This window comes from Dermatophagoides farinae, chromosome 4 (assembly GCF_024713945.1).
Source record: "Dermatophagoides farinae isolate YC_2012a chromosome 4, ASM2471394v1, whole genome shotgun sequence".
NCBI lineage: Eukaryota > Metazoa > Arthropoda > Arachnida > Sarcoptiformes > Pyroglyphidae > Dermatophagoides > Dermatophagoides farinae.
Genome location: NC_134680.1, coordinates 2741620 through 2764362, shown reverse-complemented (window position 1 = coordinate 2764362; position 22743 = coordinate 2741620). Strand labels below are relative to the sequence as shown.

General features: G+C 27.0%; 3 protein-coding genes across 4 annotated transcripts; all 3 read right to left on the bottom strand.

The window, feature by feature from the left end:
- Positions 1 to 3: 3 nt before the first annotated feature.
- LOC124500411 (uncharacterized) lies at positions 4 to 2407 on the bottom strand. The gene is made up of 2 exons (XM_075730019.1): positions 1653 to 2407; positions 4 to 1535 (listed from the first exon to the last, which is right to left on the bottom strand). The coding sequence occupies exon 2, from the start codon at positions 1418 to 1420 to the stop codon at positions 239 to 241; it is 1182 nt and encodes a 393-aa protein (XP_075586134.1). The 5' UTR covers positions 1421 to 1535; positions 1653 to 2407; the 3' UTR covers positions 4 to 238.
- A 5919-nt stretch (positions 2408 to 8326) lies between these two features.
- LOC124500502 (RYamide receptor) lies at positions 8327 to 16381 on the bottom strand. Of its 2 annotated transcripts, XM_075730016.1 has the most exons (6): positions 15640 to 16353; positions 10231 to 10860; positions 9883 to 10108; positions 9393 to 9798; positions 8863 to 9256; positions 8327 to 8780 (listed from the first exon to the last, which is right to left on the bottom strand). In XM_075730016.1, exons 2-6 carry the CDS (start codon positions 10766 to 10768, stop codon positions 8545 to 8547), a joined length of 1800 nt encoding a protein of 599 aa, XP_075586131.1. In that variant the 5' UTR covers positions 10769 to 10860; positions 15640 to 16353; the 3' UTR covers positions 8327 to 8544. The 2 variants fall into 2 exon arrangements, with proteins under 2 accessions (XP_075586131.1, XP_075586130.1); XM_075730015.1 differs by having other exon boundaries at positions 9393 to 10108; positions 15640 to 16381.
- Positions 15723 to 22697, bottom strand: LOC124500501 (glutamate receptor ionotropic, delta-2). Its single transcript, XM_075729959.1, has 6 exons — positions 22636 to 22697; positions 22260 to 22442; positions 21646 to 22188; positions 21244 to 21578; positions 21018 to 21178; positions 15723 to 15751 (listed from the first exon to the last, which is right to left on the bottom strand). Exons 1-6 carry the CDS (start codon positions 22681 to 22683, stop codon positions 15723 to 15725), a joined length of 1299 nt encoding a protein of 432 aa, XP_075586074.1. The 5' UTR covers positions 22684 to 22697.
- Positions 22698 to 22743: the final 46 nt, after the last annotated feature.

Sequence of the window (22743 nt, the reverse complement as noted above, 5' to 3'; positions counted from 1 at the left end):
TTGTTTTTTTTATTATTATAAAAATACTTTATTTAAAAAAAAATGAAAAGAAAATTTTAAAATCAAACAATCAATCAAATAATAATTCATTCATAATCAATGAGAGTATTATAGCAAAAAAAAAGGAAATGAAATCAAACAAACAATTGTATCAAAAAAGATGTTTCCTTTTTTTTGGATTTAAAAAATTAAGATAATAAAATAGAATCAAGATCCAAAATAGAAAAAAAGAAAGAGTTTAGATCAATTGTAGATAATCACTACGTAGTAAAGATTTTGTCGATTGACAATGATGACTTTCATTATGGCAATGATTCAATAGATTTAGTTGTCGTTGTGATGCTGATGATGATAATAATCGATGTTGGCGGCCAATATAACCATATTTTTGTTTAATCAAATCGATGACCGTATGTGCTAATGTATGTAATACATTATAGATACCATAGCTAATTAAAAATATACCAAACAATATCGATACAATTTGATCCAAATATTCGATACGATCATGAAATTGTATTGAAATGACAGTGGTTGCAGCAAATATAGCTGATATGAATGAATTAATACCTTCAATAAGCATTGAATTGGAATCCAAATGATAATAGATGAATAGTTTGAAACCCATTAATATAATATTCATTGATAATGATATTAATGCCAATAAATATAATGGTGACATTTCATAATAATGATCATTAATGACATCTATATCATCATCATTAACAACATTAACATTATGAACATTTTCAATAATTTCATGTACTAATTCAATTATTGAACGTATTATTACACCAAAACCGGAAAGTATCATTATTTGACCAAGCCAAAATGTTGACCATAATTCTCTTCGATTATCATCGGGTGTATCATCAATAGTCGATTGTAATGAACGTAAAAATGGATGTATATCTGATTCATCATCAAAACGACGGCTACTACTATTACGACGACGATGATTGATATTAATATTATGATTTGGATTAAGAATTGGTAACTGTTCATCGTTGGTTGAATCATCATCATCGTTATTATTATTATTATCATTAATTTTATTATTGATAATAATGGCTGTTTCATGTTTAATTGATGCAAAACGCCATATAAGTATGATAGCAGTCAATACACCAATTATTGAATCGGCACCAAATGCACAATAAAGTGCATTCCAACCATAAAAGAATGTTGCAATAGCAAGAAAAAGATTGACAGCCATTGCGGCTAATGCAATCTGTAGAGCAACATTGAAACGTAATAAATATAAAGCCGTACGTGTCATCGATGGTTGTTGATCATTTTGTTCAAGTTGTTGTTGTTTACCATCACCACCAACATTATCATTAGTATTATCGATATTAATTGTAGGTGTTGTTGTGGCTGGAACTGTGATTATGATCGAAGGTCGACGAATATATTCCATATTTTTTTTTTTTTTGTTAAATTGAATTGAATTTAAATTGTTTTTCTGTTTTTCTTTTGTATATTTGAAGGGTTATCGATCGATCGAAAGAAAAATATGATGATTGATCACATTACTATGGTTAAAAATGAAAATTAAAAAAAAATTGAAAAAATTATTATCTTGATTTATTTATTGAATTCATTCATTCATTCACACGTTAATTTGATGACCATGTGATTTGTGTACTTACAATGTGTAAATTTTAATCCCAAGTTGAATTCTTTTTGGTTTGTTTGTACTTGTTTATCGATAAATATGATCAGATAATAATTTCGTTTTCAATGTATTTCGATATTGGTCGATGCTATGATAATTTGTTATTATTGTTGTCGTTTTCATCCACAATCTTGGTGGTGGTTTTGATGCCGTCAATAATGTTGATCCGTAATAATGATGATGAAAATATTGATGATGATGATGCTGACACCGTTTAGCCGTCATGAACGATGATGACGATCGAAAAAACAGTAGAACAAAATAAGTGAAAAAAAATTATTTGCCAAAAAAAAATTGGAAGAAATTTTTTTGTTTTTCAAATTTCAAATATCCACGAATCACATGGAATAGAGTAATGATCAATCGATGAATAAAAACTTTTTCATTAAAGACATTGAAAATTGTCTGGTTGTCGCGTGTTGAAAAAGCCAACAAATGTGATGGAGATTTTTTCCACATTCCTTTTTTTATATACATCAAACCAAATCAATTAATTTTTTTCGTTTTTTTCTATCGATAAAAAAATCGTTATCATTACAACGAATGCAATGAAATGGCAAAAACAACCAATCGAATTGAACCAAGAAAACAAACAAATCGAATGATCAATTTTTTATCAATTTTAATTGATAAAAAAATGTGTGAATCAAGATTTTTTGATTTTTTTTTGTACACATAAATGTGCGTATTGAACAGATGATCGCAAGCACGTATCAATACAATATGATTAATTCGATGAAAGACGTTTGACTGATTTGTATGTTGTTTTTTCATTTTTTTTTTTTTTTTTGATTTAACAAAAAAACAAGCAGCTAATTCAATCTATACAGAGTTATTATTTTGACAATGAAGACCAGGACAACAACAACAACAACATAAAAATAAAAACAAAATGAGTCTAATTTGATTGACAATATTTTTGTTTAATACATGTTTGCGTGAATCAATTTCATTCAATCAATTAGTCAAAATGAATCGATTGACCAAAAATAAACGATCAATCAATCATGATTGTGATTCATTATGATGAATGTTTGTCAATGTTTTCATTTAAAGTAACAAATCAAACACACAAAATTTAAACCAAAATATATATAAAGAAACCAGAAATGATAACGAAATATGAAAAAAAAATGATGATGAAGAAAATGCCAATAAGAATGTACTTTTATTTTTTGCTATATTTTATTGTATGATTGATTGATTGTTTGTTTGTTTGTTTGTTTTTGTTTATATGATTTATGTTTGTTATCGTTATTTTTTTTCCATCCTTGGATCATCATCATCATGATTATCAATAGTTATTTTGTTTGTTTTATTTAATGAATTTAATTTGGATATAATTAATGTTGACAACACAAGTAATTTTTTTTTAGTTATCATGAGAGAACAAAAAAAAAACAGACAAAATATCCTAATTGTGTGTATTTTTTTACTTTTTTTTTGCTTAAATGAAAAAGTTTTTCAAAAACAAAACAAAAATTCTACAGAATTTTGAAAAAGAATACTTTTATGGCAATTCTTGTTTATTAACTGATTATTGTATTCGATAGAATAATATGATAGATTTGTTCATCAACATTGTAATCATTATAGCATGATTTTTGTTGGTTTTTTTTCAGTCAAAATTTAATTTAATTTATCGACTGAAATGTATCTCATTGATGCAAATGCAATGCAATCAGTCACGTCAATCATATTTTTTTTTTCGAATGATGACAGCATTTTTTCTCTTTCGTTGATTGTATTTCAATTTGATTTGGAAATTCATTCGATTCAATCACAAGTTCGATTGTGATTTGTTCGAAACAATCGAAATTGTTTGAAAATTTAAAAAATTAAAAACAATCAAAAATCTGTTCCAGAATTGATTGATTGGCGGCGAAGAAAAAATGAAAAATTTTTCTCAATAAAAATCAAAAAAAAAACAGCAGCAAATTTAAAATTGAAAACGGAAAAATTTTTTTCCCACAATCCAATCACCAATTCAAGGCACAAACAACAAACTAAGCAATTCTGTCGAATCAATAACATTTCTTTGTTCTTTATTGAATGATTGTAACCTTTGAAACGAATATCAATTAATGTTTCCAATCAATCAATCAATGATAGCATCCATTTTTTTGTATCAAATTTGGATTGTTTTTTTTGCTGTTTTCATCACTGGAAAAAAACGCGTGCCTTTTTAATCACAAATGATGATTTATGCTAAAATCCATTTATCCATTATCCATACAAATTCATTCATATTATTTTATTTCATATTTAACCTTTCATATTTCACTAAAATGATCTGATTTCTGATTCATACGATGATGTTACTATTGCATTTGTTGATTATTTGATAACTCTTATCATCATCAACATCATTGCCATCATTGAATGTACAAACAAAATGTAATGTACAATTTGTAATTTGAGAATTTTTTCTTCTCTGTATTTATTGTAAATTTTGTTTTTTTTTCCAAAAATTTTTCCACACATTTGTTTTTTATTTGCTTGTCTGTTATCCGTTTATCTATCCATCCAATATATATTAAAGATGTTTGTTTGTTAGTTTAAATTGTTCTTTCATATATTATCTAATGTGTGTTCATGTTAAATGTGTTGATCGTTCCATATGTTTCTCTGTGTGCACATATATATGTGTTTGCGTGATAGACATCAAGGTAAGAATAACAATAGCATCACCCATCATAGATAACATGTGATGGAAAATAAACGAGAGAAAAAAAAACCATTTTTTCGTATGTCATGTTGTTATTGTTATTTTGACAATTTAAAATTTTTTTATTTTATTTTATATTTATTAATGGTTCAATGATTTTCTTTATAATATATAACATTAGTAGTGTGTATGTGTATGTAAATCTATTTATCTACTTGAATTTATTTTTTAAAATTTAAATGTAATGGATGTTTTTGTTGTAAGAAAATGTTGTTTACACACACATATACAACATATAAATATTTTTTTGGTAAAAAACATCACAAACTCCAGCCACACCATACACACTCTTAAAATGTTTCCCTCCATAGAGGTGTGTATTGTACATAGAAGGCTGAAATTATGATCCCGATGATTATGATCATGATGTTAATAGACAGAATTTATTCTCTTTTTCCCGGTTTTTTTTGTTTGTTTTTTTTTCTTTTTAGTTTACATAAATCTTCATTCTTTCATCCTTCGGGAACATTACTTTTTTTTTTTGGTTGATTTCGGTTCAACACACACACACACACACGACTGATTTTTTTTAAAAGCAGTATTTTTTATTTTACAAATAAACAATACGAAAAACACACAACAACCGACAATCATTGGATATCCTGTTCCCATCACCTTCAAAAAAAAATAAAATAAATTATCAAGTTCAAAGCTGCAAATATACAGGGTTCTAGGTGAATTGAATTAAATTTTATCGAGCAAAAAAGCCCCTAAAACAGAGGTATAGGTGTGAAGAGAAAGTGCTATTTTTCACATGTTTTTCATCCAAAAAAACATCACTATTTTTTGAATGAAACTTTTTCATAATTTATAAGTTTATTTTTAAATAATGGGAAAAATGTTAACTTTTGTTCACGAAAAAAAAGCTAAAGTTGATTATAGAAAGACAAACACCCCTACTTAAATTACTCCATGTGATTGGAAATTTGAAATGAATGAAACTAATCAAAACAATAACATCCATAACTTTATTGATGATAATCATGATTATGATTCGAAAAACAACACAAACACGTGGTTTTTTCACGAAAACTAGAGATAAAAAAAATCCAGTTTAAACTGGATCAATTAATGTTGATATTGCTGATGAAATCATTAAATGATACAATTAAATCATCAAATATGATTATTATTTATCATATCTATAAATGTGTGCAATTCAATTTGATTTGATTTTTTGTTCTTCGAATGATTTCAAAGAAATGAAATTGAATTTCAGTGAAACGTGGTGAAAAAAAATTAAATATTTCCCACTATATTTTATTACAAATGACATGTTGATCAATCATTATCAAATCGCAAATGACTCACATCTTGACATTATAATTAAAAATAATTATCTTCAAATGGGTTTTACGGTGGCTAAATTTTATTCAAGGTTTCATTTTTCTTGGTATCATTTGGCTTTTTTTTTGCACTTGAAATTTTATGGAAAATGGAACTGTTTTCTTTTTTTTTATTTCGTCATACGAAAGATTCAACAGTATTAAACCATTTATATACAAGTACAAAAATGGTAGACATTTGTTGTGTACGTGTGTGTCGTAAGATCTAATAAAGTATACACTATTCACTGTGATAAAAGTAATTTGCTATTTGGTACAAATTATTTTAAGTGTATTGCTCTCTCTCTCTCCTTCTCTCTTTCTTTCTTACATATCCAATATATCGAAGAATAAATTGAGAAATTCCGTATATCATTTTGCACGAAAACAAAAAAAAAATGAAGAGGACGTGTTGTTTTGTTAACCGGAGAAAAGTCACTATAATCACATGAGTACATTTATATTATGTGTTGTTGTTGTTGTTGCTGTTGTTGTTGTCGGGCATTGACAATCATCATACTTTTCATCTGAAAGCTTCAAGGTCAAAAAATAAATAAACTTTGTCATTGTCATCATCATTTTGATGATGATCATAATAATCAAATGGAAATTCAAAAAGGAAATGGATCCTATCATCACATTGTCAACTATCGTCTTTCGATTCTAAATGTTATAAAAAATAGTTTCAAAGTCTGTGTAAGTAATTGTTTCTGCTGATTCTTTGAATTTAATTTGATTAATATCTAACGACGTCAACAATTTATTTGTACTAAAGACAAATATATCAAAGAGAAAAAAAAACTAAAAGACAATGAATTAAAAGCAAAATAAAGAATGAAAAAAAAGTTCAAATCAAATCCATTTAGGCGAGAAAATGTGTGTGTGTGTGTGTGTGTGTATGAGTGTGTGGAAAAACTATTTTCATTTTCAAGATCCGAAACATTGAAACTGGTAGAAATCTGGCCAGAGAAAAAATTTTATGTTTTAGGTAGAAATTAAGGAAAAAATGAATCTCTTTTTTTTCCGGAAAAAAAGTTTTCGTTCAAATCAAAATTGAACGATGTTCTAAAAATTGATTTAACAAAAAAAAATCGAATTAGTAACTAATAAATAATTATATCTAATATAGCTAATGGTAGTTTCACTATATTGCATTTTTTTTTGGTTTCATGAAACAATAATAATGACAATGACGGCTAGCCAAAAACAAACTAAAAAAAAAACTATGAATTAATGTTGAAAACATGTATGTGCGCGTAGTATATATAGCTTGAATTAAAGTCAAAAAATATAATTTTTATTCATCATATAATTTACGTAATTGATAAGATAAGTGATGATTACAAATAAAAATATGAGAAAGAAGATATCGTTGGTTCCAAAAAAAAAATTTCGGAATTTTTTTTCCTATAGTTTGACAAAACAAAAGTGACGTGGTATTGGTGTGGGCGTTGTGTAGTGTAATTGAAGAATCCCACTTTTCAATGTTTCATGTTTTTGTTGAAACTTAAGATGGCATACAACAACAATGGTCTACTACAATTTCTTCTTTCTATTTTTTTTTTTTTTAATACACACAATGAATTGAAATAAGAATTATTTAACATTATCGACATCACTTAATAATCAAACAACAATCAATTCTGATGGTTGACAACATTTTTCAATCAATCTTTTTTGATGACATTCATCAATTTGAAATTGAATGGTTTTTTTGTTCTGTTTTGTTTTGTTTTGTTTATGCAAGCAAACTTGTTTTGGCTTCAACAATGCAATGTTTGATTGATGTTGACAGCCACATACACACACACACCATTGATTGCTATTTGAAATTGATTGATGATCCAGAATCCAAGAAAAAGCGATAACAACGAAGGAATGAACAAAAAAAAATCTAGGTCAAATAATGGTGATGAAGAAAGTGATTTTCCTTGAATGATTTTGAATAGTTATAATTCGTGCATTTTGAAATCATATATGTGTGTGGGTGTGTTTGGATAGCTTAACTTTAGTATTTGATAAGTTAATAAAGCCATTGTTTTGAACATTTGAAACCTGTTTTTGTGAGGTAGATCCGGTTTCATCGAAAAAAGATTCATGTTACATAAAACATAGCTTTAGAAAAAATGATGATGATGATGATGATGATAATAATGCCAACCTACAAACCGAAAAAAAGGAAAATTCTGTTGAAACGTCAAAATTCATCATTCAACAAAGTATTACCTCTCACTCACTCACTCACTCTTTCTTTTTTTGTTAGGAATCAGATGACGATAGACAATATTTCTGAAATGGATGAATGGCTTTATATTGGCCTAAAATAATCAGAGAATTGACAACAAACAAATATGAAAAACATCAAAACGATGCTTTTTTTTTCTCTCTCTCTCTCTCTCTGGTATTTTTGTGTTTTATTTGAAATTTCTTTCCCCAGTTACCGCTTTTCCCCCCATTATCGACAGTCGTCAAGTTTACCCCAAATCTGTTGCAATTTTTTTTTTGCATTTCTATTAACGAAAAGTTGATTTACAAAAAAAAGAACTGAATATAAATTAAATCAATAAACGAAACAAAAAAAATAACTATGCAAAATTGAACGAAACGAATATTTATTTCAACAACAAAAACAATAAAAGAATAAGGAAAAAAGCATATCAACAAGTGTGTGTATTGTATGTGTGATTGGTGAGCTGATGAGCAGGTCAAATATGAAAATTTAAATCATTTTTTTTACTGTTTTATTCTTAAAAAATATATAATTTTTTTTTGATTAAAGAAAAATTTAAGAATTCATTCCTTTATAATGATTATTAATTAATTAGTTGACCATTATTATGAATAATATGACTAGCCAATATACCATTCTGTAGGCTAGTTATAAATAAACTTTCTTGTAATTCTAATTCATTAATTGATTCCATATTTGTAACCATATTTGTTGTTGTATCAATCTGTGTCATCGATATTAATTCACCATCATCATCATCATCATTATCGTCATCGTCCATATTGGTCGTTAGATTTAATCTTGTAGTACGTGTTGTTTCTATTGATTGATTTCAATGGGGAAAAAAATAAAAAAAAACAATAATAAAAAAATGTTAATCGATTCTGTTGAACAAACAAACCTAAATTATCTTTAGGAACAAGACGACCACTGTTACTACCACCAACACAACCGCCACCAAATGTTGATTGTTTCCATACCATATTACGACCAACACCGGTGGTTATATCGCCACGATTAATATCGATTGCATTATTATTATTATTATTATCATTATCATCATTATTTATTCTATTATTTTGATTGGTTGTTTTCTGTCGTTTACGATACAAAAACCACTGTAAACGATGCATAATGGATGTGAATATTGTATAGAATTCTTTGCGAAAATTATCATTCAACCATGTATATAAGAATGGATTATAACATGTTGAAGACATTGCAATCAAATGAAATGTCATGAATAAAGCTCTTGAATGTTTCCAATATGCGATTGGTATGTAAAAATCTTCCATCTAATCATTATAATGGATTATATGGTATGGTGATGAGAGTAAGCAAAAATAAAAACAAAACAGATATTATATAATTAAATTATAAACCGACACATACACACAGAGAAAAAAAGAAACAAATGAATCAAAGACTAACCAAATTATATGTATTTAATGGTAACCAAGAGATAACAAATATAACAACCATAAATATGAGCATCATATTTGTACGACGTGCACGTTTCTTCTCTAACCATTGTCTTTGTGATGAATAATTTCGTAAACCTAAACGATTATGCATACGATACCAAAGTCGTAGAAATACTTTTGTATAACAAAATGTTATGATACAAAATGGTATTACAAATTGCATGATTGTTGTCATTAGGCCAAATAATAAACGTAATTGATCATTTGGCCATACTTCATCACAATACCATTTACGTTTATGTAGATTTTGTAATAAATTTTTCAATGTTTCAATTGAACGTTGTTGTTGTTGTTGTTCATCATCTGTAATTATCAATGTCGATTTCGTCGTTGTTGTTGATGATGATGATATTGTTTCATTATAAAAATGATCATTTTGATGATACATTAAATATTGATATTGTGTCTGTTGTTGTTGTTGTTGTTGATGTCTTGATGGTGATAATTTTGTTGCCGATGTCGATGTTGTTGTTTGTGGTACAGGTATTAGATCAATAAATATTCCATATGGTAATGTCAATATAAATGCTAATAACCAAATAATTATAATAATTATAACACTATGTATTATATTTAAATGTTTTTTAAATGGATAAATAATAACCATATAACGTTCAATTGCTATAGACATTAATGTCAATACGGATATGTAAACGGACATTCCTTTATTTTATTTTTATTTGAAATAGAATAAAAAAAGAAAAAAAAATTTGCAATTTAAATATGATTCATTCAAAATTGGAATATAATTCTCTGAAACTAAAAAAAAAAACAAAAAAACAAACCTTGTACAAATGGTACTAGACGACAGAATATTGGCCCGAATATCCATTCTTTATATGTCAATAGATATAATGGTGTGAATGGTACAGCAAATAAACAAAGAAGTATATCGGATAATGCAAGATTCGAGATGAATATATTTGTTACTGAACGCATTGATGGATGACGAAATACAACCCAACATACTAATATATTACCAATAATACCAATGATGAATACAAGAAAATATGTATTATATAAAAATAATTTAAATATCATATTCAATTCAGTCGAACGTTCAATTAGATCCAGATAATGGAACCAATGATGATGATAACGTAGAAATAATTTTATTGTTTCATTATTTAATGCTTGATATATTTCATCAATTGTAAATGATGATGAACTATTCAATAATTGTTGTTGCTGCTGTTGTTGTTGTTGTTGTTGTTGTTGTTGTTGCAGTTGTTCATAATTGATGGTTGTCGATGATGAATTTATTGTTTCCATAATCATAAATGATTCAATCTGTGGTAATGATTGATCAATTATTGTTGCCATTGTGATTACAGAAAAAAAAATGTTTGTAGTTGCTGTTGTACTATTAGTTATTCAAGATGAAAAAAATGAATTTTTTTTCTGTTTGATCATTCCTAGTTTTTTTTTGGAGAGAATACAATGTAAAATAAAATAAAGATCAGAATTAGTCAAAGAAATGAACTATGAATATCAATAAAAAAAATTTGTCTAAATTCTTGTCATCTATATCATTTTTATAAGATTTTTGAAGAAGAAAAAAAACCAAACGATAAACACCATAATGAATGAATGGAAATGAAGAACGTTATTAATTGAAAACAACCGAAGCAACAACAATAATAATAACAGAACTTAATCCTTGTACTTCTTGTATTTTTATTGAAAAACAATGATTAATGAATGAATAATAATATTCATGAATAAATGAATGAATGAATGACGTATTCAAATTTATTAATATTCAGTTGTGGATGGTGAAGAATGGGGTAAGGGAATGGTGAAAGTGGTGGAAAAAATTGATAAATGGATGTATAGTGCAAGCATTTTTTTCTGTTGTTTTTTTTTTGTTTTCGATATTCACTATAGAATTGATTATTGTAAATTTGATTTTAGTGATATATTGTTGATAATGATGATTTTCTTTTCCAAAATTTTCTGAGTAATTTTGCATTTTTTTTTTGTTTTCAATTCAAAATTCACAATTTTATTTGTTTCGAAAATTGATAATCTATTTTCAATGACATTTTATGACATTTTTTTGACAATGTATTCGATATTTGTTAGGTTTTTTTTCGGGCGAAATTGAAAAGAAAAAACTTTTTTTTTTGGTACAAATTTCATAAACAAAAAATTCAATAAAAGCTTAGGAAACAAAAGAAAAGTAGAAAGAGAAAGAAAAAACCTACAAAATTCTCATCAAATTTTCATCATTCATCATTTGTTTTTTTTTGGCAACAGCCGTTCACCATCTTTCAAATAACAAAAAAAAAAAAAAAATAAAATAAAATAATAACCTTAACATTGTAAATAGAAATCTTAACAAAAATTTCTAGCTTCAATCCATGAAATCATTTCTCTCATTGATTCATTCATTCAATTTCATTGTCACATTTTTTTTCAGAATCATTTGTTACTACTATTTTGTTTGCGCTAAAAAAAACTATTGACAATAAAACATTTCAAAACAATCAAATGTCGATAATATATAAATATATAACGAAAACAATGGATTGAATTTTGTTTTCAATTCTACCGGATTTGAATTAGACTTCATCATCATCATCATCATCATCATCATTATCATTGTGAAGCCAAACACATGATGCGTTTTATCAAGTGTTTGTTTGATTTTCTAAGATTGTGTTTGTCAATTTTTTCCAAATAGAATGCGAATGACAAATGAAAACATTTGACAAATAAATGGATTGAAAATTACCTGTAAATTTTGTTTCGTTTGTTTTTTTAGTGCATTTATTGACATTTATCTGACTATTTGATTATGTTATTGTTGTTATTATTGTTGTTACTGTAATGATTAATGAAATTGAATCGAAACGAGACAATCGTCACTGTAATGTACCGGATATTCGATAATAATAAATTTTGAATGTTTTTTTTTCAAATTGTTTACATTATTTTAACATGAGAATGAACAAACAATGTATAAATAGTGACCAGTATCATTACATGATTTTTTGTTTGTTACATTCGAATAGAATCCTACATCAATTAATCTATAATTCATTATGATGCTTGTTGAAATTTGAATTGAAAAAAATGATTATGACATTTTTTTTTAGTTTGAATGTGATATATATATGAAAATGAATTGTGGAAAACAGAAAAAAAAATTGAAACAAAAACATTAATATCCTCCAAGGAAATCGTGTTCGGTTTTTGACATCATTTCCGCTTGAATTCTAATAATAAACATCTTGTTTTTATTGACATCTATCATAAATTTTTTTTTACGACTGAACACACACACACACACACAAACACAGACAAACAATGTTTACGTTTACTTAAGTAGTAATAATAAAGGAAAATAAAAAAAAATTGGTTATAGTTATCGAATAGAAGCCAATTATCGTAAATATCATGACCATCATCCATCATCATCATTCATATTCGATGATTTGTATTCGAATTCAGTATAACTTTTTTTAATGATCAATTTTTTTTTATGTTCAATTGAAGAAAATTCTATAAATTGTGTCCATAGCCATTATAAATGGATGAATGTTGTGGAAATAGAAATAGGATGTGGTTGTTGGAATATTCTCATCACAACAAAAAAACAACAACAGCATGTACAACGAATGTAATACTCGAAATTCAATTCTACTAGAAATATTATTAACGTATATAATTGATTGATGACATTTGATTTCAAATATAATGATCACCGGCATCTAAATGACCCTTTTTTCCAGATTTCATTCTTTTTTTTCCATCCAGACATTTCGACTTGGAAACAAACTGAAAAATAATTCAATTCAAACACAAACAAACACTCAACTATGTGCATATGTAATCTACAACCAAACTAACTCCAGCACATTTGGTCACACAAATTCGAATGGCATCTTCCTGTGGGAATTTCCGTTTTTTTTTTGTTTTTTTTTTTAGTTTCAGAATTTAAAAGGAAAAAAATCCTGGAATTTTTCAATGTGTCCCATGCACCAATAACCATTATTTTAACCTTTATTCATTTTTTTTAAAGAATTCTAAAAAATTTCGCTTTACATCTCTTACCATCAAATGAGGAGACTAATTTTCTTTGTATACAGAATAATTTTTTTCTTTCTTTCTTTCATTCCACACGTACACACAGATACACTTCATGTAAATAAATAATGAATTTATTGTTATGGGTGTGTTGTTTTAAAATTTTTAAAACAAAATCTTATTCCATCATCATCATCAGTGTCATTATTTTGTAAAAAATGGCGGTTAATTCACATTGATGATTGATCGTCGAATGACCATTATGGAATGTGAAAAGTGAAAATAGAAATCCATTTAAATGTAAAAATGCATTAAAATTTAAAATTTAAATTTTTATATATTCTTATACTTTGCAAGAAAAAAAAATTTATTCGTTTTTTCTTCCTTCCCTTTTGATGATGATGATAATGTTCATAATCATTGGAAATACTGATCGAAGATGAAATGAATTTTGTATGCTATAAAAAAAAATTCACGGAAAATTACTTTCAAGTCTTCTTTGTCATTTTGTCTTTATCGAATGTCATAAATGATATGCAGAAATCGATCGAAAAATATCGTGGTGAAATTGCAAAAATTTTTTTCGTTGCTATTATTTTAACAAAATTTACAAAACAAAACAAAAACATCACTATCAATAGTAGAGATTTTTTTTCCCTTCACTTTATTCTTTTCTCACATTAGTTCATCATCTCAATATTTGTTCGACATATCATTTTGGTTATTATCAATTGTCATATTATTTTGTGATGATGATGATGGAAATACTTTTAGTTCCGTTACAAGTCATTAGGATTATCAATTGGAAAACAACTTTGTAGTGATTTTGACGAAAATGATGATGATGATAATGTGTGTCAGGGAATTGTTTTTGTCAGCAACTGATTTTTCTGATATATGTTCTAAGTCTTGGTATTTGGTTTTGTTAATGTGTTATTTTGATGTGTAATGCACGAAAACGAAAAAATCATTAATGTATCGAAATATTATTATTATTTTTATTTTTTTTTTTTTTTTTTTTTTTTTTGATTCAATCCTAATGGCAAATGTTTCATTTTTTTTTCTTCTTTATTACTTCTTTACTACCAACAAAAGAAAAAACACTGACTGATACACCCAATTCGAATGAACAAAAGCATGTTAATCTCTTTTCCGGTTAATAGTATTTATGAATGAAAACATGTACCACTTTATATGTGTGTGTGTGTGGGTGTGGGTGTGAGGAATTGCAAATGACAAATAGATTCTGGCAGAGAAAAAGAGTGAAAGAAAAAACATCTAAAATGTTCATATTTTTTTTTTAACAGCAACAATTGTTGTTGTTGTCTTGTTTCTAACTTGAAAAATTTTAATTTACGCCACATTTTCATTGTTGGAATTTTCATCGACTTTTTTTTCTCCTCCCGACACACGCTTATAAATGTACAGTCTTTTTCAATTATTTTCAGTTGTTTTCCAGAGAAAAAAAAACAATATGCTTGATCAGATTAGATTCAAATAAGATTAGAACAATGATGAAATGCGTCGTATTTGATGTATGTATTCCATGTTCAGTTTGTTTCATCATTGCAACCAACTTTTCATTTATTCCAATATTCCGTTCTTTCTCCCTCTCTCTCTCTCTCTCTCTCTCTCGTTTCGTTGACTTTCATTTGACGTATATCATTACCATCGCTTTGAAAAATCTGAATTTCAAGTTCTTAAGAAGAAAAACTAGAAGACGAAAAAAATGCGATTTACCAAAAAAAAAAAAAAACATTTCATTTCAGTTGGTTCATTCATGGATCAATTTTTTCCTTTCAATTTCCATTTCATTTATTTTTTCTTCGCTCTCTCTCTCTCTCTAGCTTTATTTTGTTTGTGTTTATCGAATGTTAATGAATTTGTGTTAATCAATGAAATTAATTAATAGAGCGGAAATTATTTCGTTTATGTAGTGGAACTAAAAAAAAAAAGAAAAATAATTACATGAATTTAGTGTAATGAATAAATATTAGTATGTGCATATTTTGTACAACGGATTAACGGCAAATGGTATTCAATTAGAGAGAGAGAGAGAGAGAGAGAGAGAGAGAGAGAGAGAGAGATGGTGATGATGATGATGATGATGATGATGAATATAATGATAAAGATAATGAAAAAAAAATACTTTCGTTACTTACCATTTAATAGTAGTTTGGATATTTGTATGTTTCAAGTGGACGTGTGTATGTGTGTGTGTGTGTGTTTGTTCATTAATATTCATTTATGAATTTTTTTCACATTTTTTGCCATCTATAATGTGGAATTAAAAGTTTATATGTTTTAGTTTGAAATTTATTTCATTTTATTTCAATTTAGTTGCGTTTTTTCCCCGTTTGTTTGTCCAAATTGCCAATTCATTAATGTTGGTGTTTTTAATTTTCATATGTACCAATCACATGCACACACACACACACGCACACACATAATGCAGGTGTGTGTGAATGCCACGCACTTTAAAAAATAATAAACAGAATATTCTGATTAATCAATTTTTCGAATTCGAAATCATAGAATAGAATTGAACTAAAAAAAAACATTAAGTCATCGAATATGAAGTTGTTTTTCAAAAATAAATTTAAATGAATTGATAGAAAAAAATTCACAAAAAACGAATTTTGAAAGTTTTAATTTTTAACACACACAGACAACGATGCAGAATTTTTTTGGCAGTCATATAAGGTGATTAGTTTGGTTGTTTTTATAGTGCTGAATTCAATTCAATCAATTTCGATTTGGATTGTTTTTGTTTATTCACTGTTGTTGTTTTTTATCCTGATTTGATCGATAAAATTTTTACGAAACTTTAACTGTTTTTTTTTTGTTGTTGATTGTAAAATGTTGTTCGTTTTGAATATTCGACATGGAATCCGAACCATCAATGGTCTGATATGATCCAATTGTCAAGAATCATTGTCATATTCTGGCCATTCTTTGTGTGCAACGGAGATTGCTCGGTAATGGGCCATGAAAATGAGATGGAAAAAAACCAAATTGCAAATTCAAATCATGCGCATTAATAATTTAGATGAGAGAGAGATGGAGAATAGAAATCAAATTTTTTTAAAAAAAATAAAAATTTTTCATTATTAATCAAATACTTGTCAGGGAATTTTTTTTTATGGTATACGTTTTTACAATGTCTCCATTTTAAAATCTATTTTAATTAATCAAACTAATTATTTGTTTGATTAAAACTAAAAATTCTGACTTATCTTTTTCCTTCGTTTTTCTTTCATTTATTGAAATTGATTCAATTTTTTTCCTTAATTATTTTTTTTGTTATAAATTCTTGAATTCTGATCAGCGCAGAGTAGTGAAAGCAATTTGATTCAAATGAATTTTTGCGATTCTCTGACGATGATGATTTTCAGCCACATACGTACGTAAAATAAAGGGAGAGAGAGAGAGCTTGATAAAGAAAAAATCAAAATTCCAAATTACGAAATTTAAATCAACCTATTTTCATTTTTAATATTGAAAAAAGAATGTTTTTTTCACCTCGCCTTTTGACCGTTTTACAATGTTGATATTTATCTTATATAACATTTATATTGTTTTTTGTATTTAAATTTTAAATTAGACACAAAGAAAAAAATTCTTATTCTTTTCATTCTTTAGAAATTTTTTTTTCAGTTTTTTTCAAAAAAAAAAAAAAAATTCCAATCAAATTCAGTTGTTGTTACCATTTATTTTTCATACAATACAGACAATCAAACATTCCAAAATCCATATGAATACGGTGTTTATATGCAAGAAATAAACGAACTGCACATGACATATATGATAGTAGTTTTGAGATTTTAAAATTCCGCATTCGATTCTGGTTTCAGTTCTATTTTTTCATCCTTGAATAGAGAGAGAGAGAGAGAGAGAGAGAGAGAGAGAGAGAGAGAGAGAGAGAGAGAGAGAGAGAGAGAGAGAGAGAGAGAGAGAGAGAGAGAGAGAGAGAGAGAGAGAGAGAGAGAGAGAGAGAGAGAGAGAGAGAGAGAGAGAGAGAGAGAGAGAGAGAGAGAGAGAGAGAGAGAGAGAGAGAGAGAGAGAGAGAGAGAGAGAGAGAGAGAGAGAGAGAGAGAGAGAGAGAGAGAGAGAGAGGGAGAAAAACGTAATGCTGTATGGAAAATTGAAATAAATTTGTTTTTTCTCTTGGATTTCCATTATTATTATCGTTGGTGTTGTTGTTGAAAATTTTTACGCTCAAATTATATCTGGAAAAAATTATATGAAATTTTTGTTGGATTTGTGTGTGTGTGTGTGGAGTAAAATTTGATTCAGTTTTTATTTATCATCATCATCATTTTACGATTTTCATGATAGTAGATATTTAATTGTTTGTTTGGTCGATTCTTTTGTTGATTTTAGCTCCATTAGCAATACGAACTAGTATTAAAATAGGAATGAATCACGTAGCAATTTTTTTTTTGCTTCACCAAAAAAAAAAAGAAAACAAACTCTACACTCAATCTAATCAAAAAGCTATTAAAATATTTGCTGAACTTTTGTTCATTTTTTCTCTGGATCGACCATTCCTTCGGATTGAATGAAGAAAGAGGAAAAAACACTATCAATGTAGAACAATGAAAAATAAAATGAACAAAAATCGGAATCGAAATTTTTTTTTCTAACCATCACTGGATCGAATTCAATTTCATAATAATAATGAAAAAACGAAAGTCACATGTTTTGGGCAACTGGAAAATAACAAATTCCGGTTATATATTAAATGATTATCATGTGTGTGTGTGGGAGTGTGTACAATGTCCAGACGTCTGTATATATTTTTTTTTTTACCTCAACAGAATATTATCCTTACTAAACAGAAAAAATAAAAAACAAGACATTCATAAATATGATTCTTTTTTCTTTTTTGTGGTCAATTTTGTGGAAACAAGCAAAATCCAGAGACAGAGAGAGAGAGAGAGAGAGAGAGAGAGAGAAAATAAAAAATAATCTTTGATTCAATGAACCAATCTAATAGTTTTTTTTTCATACTGAACATCATTATTTCAAATACTGTGTTATTATTGATAATAACAATTATCATTAACATTGCCATCACCACAACCAACATTGACATTTTTTTGTATGTATCTAAATTTCTCACTATTTTTTTTTACTGTTTGACAATAAGGCTATTTGGTTTTTTTTGTTGTTGTTATTAGCTATTAATATATGTTGTAAATCTAATGTGGTCAATTTTTTTTTATTTCTATCTTGTCTCTATGTGTGTATGTGTGTGTAGTTGAAAATTATTAAATTCTATCGCGTTCATTCGATCGAATGCGTTAATAATAATGTCTTGTAATTTTTTTTTCTCTTTTTTTTCGTATCGTTCATCATCTAAAGAGTTGCAACACCAAAGTATGGTATGAAACCAAGACTGACCCGGGTCTATGTATGTGTGTTTGTTTCATGAACAAAAGTTTCATGCATTTGATTATTTGTTGTTGTTGTTGTTGTTATCACCATCGACTACAACCAATTTTTTTTTCATTTCTCCATTACCATCAATGACATCAACGATGGGATGGAGATATTCATTTATTATTCATTTTTCTATTGTCGTTGTTGCTGAGGCTATATGGCTATTTTGGAACATAATTCCTATGAATTTGGAATTTGTTTCCAATTTTTTTCTCCCTCTCTCTCTTTCTTTTTCTATCAATAATAATGATAATGATTCAGATCGATTCTCGTTTATCATTATCATTATCATTGTTGTTGTCGTTTTGGGGATACACACACAATTGACTTTGATGAGCATATCGTTTTTTTTCTTCTGTTTGATTTCGATCGATCGATCGATTCATATTTCATATTCTATTTCCAACATCATCATCATCATTATTATTACTTCATCATGATAATTACTCATTAGAATTCTGAAAAACAAAAATAATAATCATAGATTTGTTGCAGATGTGAATTCTTGATAATAACGATAAAGAATTATTGTAATAACCATCATTATAATTAATTGATGATGATTATTATGATTTTACAACATCACAGGTATCAATTTTCTGTCGAAAATACAAAGAACGTTCGGATTCTATATTATTTCTCTTTCTATCTATTTAGATTTTAATCATGTGTTACGTTTTTGTGTATCTGATGTATGTATGTTGTCCATTTTGATTTTAAATCATTAATTATAGATGAAGAAATGGTTTTTCTCTTTATACAATCTTCGAACAGCTGTTAAAGTTATTCGAAAACTTTTTTCGTATATCAAAATGCAAGTTCAGAGAAATAGAAATTTCTCAACACTGATATATTACCTAATAATAATGCATTTATTTAATTTTTTCTGAACATTTTGTTTTTTAATGCCAATTCTTATTAATTCTAACAGGAATAAAAAAAATGCAAATCGAGCCAGAAAGTAGAGAAAAATAAAATATCTGTTTATTCTCATCATATTATCATATTGGATTCTGGACACATCAATTATGTATGATGTTGCGATCGACTAGAGAATTGTTCATCGTACTGTAACTGTGTGTTGGCGTCTGATGTGTTATTTTTATTTATTGTTAAGTTGTATGTGTGTGTGTGTGTTTTGTCATTTTTTTTAAAAATGAAAATAACTTATTTACTGCGTTTTATCGCACCAACAAATATTAATCTCAAACAATTTGTACGCACAGTGTGTGGAAGATGTGGATTATTTGAAAAATGAAATTGGATTTTTTTTTTGTTCTTTTTTTATCAACAAAATTTAGATTTCTTAATACCAAAATTTAAGTAAGTGTTACAAATATAACAAATGGTATTATTATCATCATTGCATTGATGTTTGTGGAATGAATGTGTGAGTGGGTGAGTGATTTGACGAAAAAAAAAATTTTTTTTTTTCACAACAACAGAATTAATGGGCGTTGGATAGAATTAGTATGAAAAACCTTTCTTGTTTATTCTATTTGTTTTAGCAAAATTATAATTTTCTTTTTTTTCCATTGATCTTATATTTATATTCATCTATTTCGGTTATTACAACAATGGGTGGCTCTCGACCAATCATTCATAGACATTCATGAGGTCCAAAATGTTCTTTCCAGTTTTCCCTGTGTGTGTGTGTGTGTGTGTGTTTTGTAATGTGTAGAATCCGTATGTTTTTGACATTATTTGATTTTATTCTTTCTATTCATTGGTTCTAAATGTCATTTGCAAAAGCATTGTTTGAATTATTATCATTTGTTAATTCATTCTGTTCTGTTTTATTCAAAAAAAAAAAAAATTTCCAATTTTATTTTGTACAAACTTTTTTTCCCACAATTCGATTATATTCCAGTCATTTTTTATTATTAATTTTTAATTAAAACAAATTATTATGATTTTTGATGTTTAAAATGTCACAATTATTCATTTGAATTGATGAATTTGGACAAAAAATAAATCATCAAATTCAATGAATGAATATTTTTATATTTTCTAAACAATTCAATGATGAAAACAATGAATGTTTGTAATAAAAATATCAAATAAATATTGAATAAAATTTCCAAATGTTCCATACGCATTTGTATTTTTTGTATTGATGTTGATGATTGATCATCATAATAATTGTTAGATGTCAATCCCGATTTTTCCATCTGATATGCTTTATTTAATTGTTCATTATGCCAGAATTTATCTGACCACCGTTTAGTTAAACCACAGCCAACAAATTGAGCTAACCTATTTGAATGAGAATTATAAATCATCACAATAAATTTATTATCACCATTGTTTATTATATTTACACTCGATTAAATTCTTCATGATAATAGGAAAAATGATGATGATGATTATTGAACGTTTTTCGATTGATTGGAATGGCAACCAACATTGATATAATAGTTGAATCTATTTTAATCGGTGGTAGATATAATAAATCTTTACCTAAAATAAATTGTAGAAAATCACCACTACTTTTCGTCATAGGCATTCCAATTTGTTGTGGGTGATTCCGTTTACGTTTATTAAATTTGCCATTTGTTTTATCAAATAAAAAATCTAAACCTTCTTTACGATTTTTTGTAATGATCATATTATTATTTAAATTCTTTGTAATCACATTATTATTTTCGATAAATTTCTGTAATTTAAAAAAAGGATTAAGTTATGCTCAACATGTGTGTGTAGTATAAATGTTAAAGGATTACCGTTTTAAAAATATCCATTGAAACAGCTGAACCGACCATTATAATTTGTCCAGAACGAAACATTTTGAATAATTCCCAAATATTATCAATTTGATTACGATCCGGTATGGTTAATTCAGATAAAAGACAACCGGAGTAAGTACTGGTCAATACTAGTATAGCGACCGTCCAACATATAATGGTAATTTTTTTCGACAAATTTAATCGATTGAACCATTGATATGGTTGGCGAAAAAATTCTCGCAATGCAATCCATACTAAATGTTCTTCACGATTGTTTCGATTATTATTATTATGATATCTTATTATTGGAGACATAATAGCATCGTGAACAAAATTGAATAGAAAAAATAAAATAAAAACCATAATCAATGTAATCCATATGGGCATGCTCAATGGTCGTAAAAGTTTATTCATTTTTTGTTCAGATTTCACAGTGTTTGTTATAAATGTTAATGGATCAATCCAATGTGGATAAAGATAATCGACCATTCTATATCGTTCAGGAGTCATTACAATTCCACCATAGGCAAGGTCGATTGACTATTGTTTTTTTTAATGAGAAAAAAAGGTTTTTTGCTCAAGTATTTGAAAATTTTTACAATTAAACTTACATCATTAATCATCCCGCCAATTAAACCATTCCATTCACCATTATCATTTACAATACCATAATGGCCATTAAAATCAATTAGATTGAATGTAAAATTAAAATATTTGGCCAATGTTACAAACATTTCATCTTCAAAACCATTATGAATTTGATGATTTAAATTAACAGCTGAATATGGTGGATTCTTTGGAAATTTTTTTTTATTGTGAAAACAAAATTTTAACTCATTTTTTTAGGACGTACACATAGAAAAATGAGTCATGAAATAATTCGATCATAAATGCCATTGAAATATTTCTCGACTTTTAGTCAAGTTATTTCATGACTCATTTTTCTATATGTAATTAAATTTCAAATCAAATTTTAAAAAAACTTACAAAATTCGTGCCGATACGTAATTTTCTTTGTTGTAAATTTATTCTCATCGTTATTGTTTTGATAAAAGTCGAATATCCACTTTTATTATCACCATTTGATGAATAAAT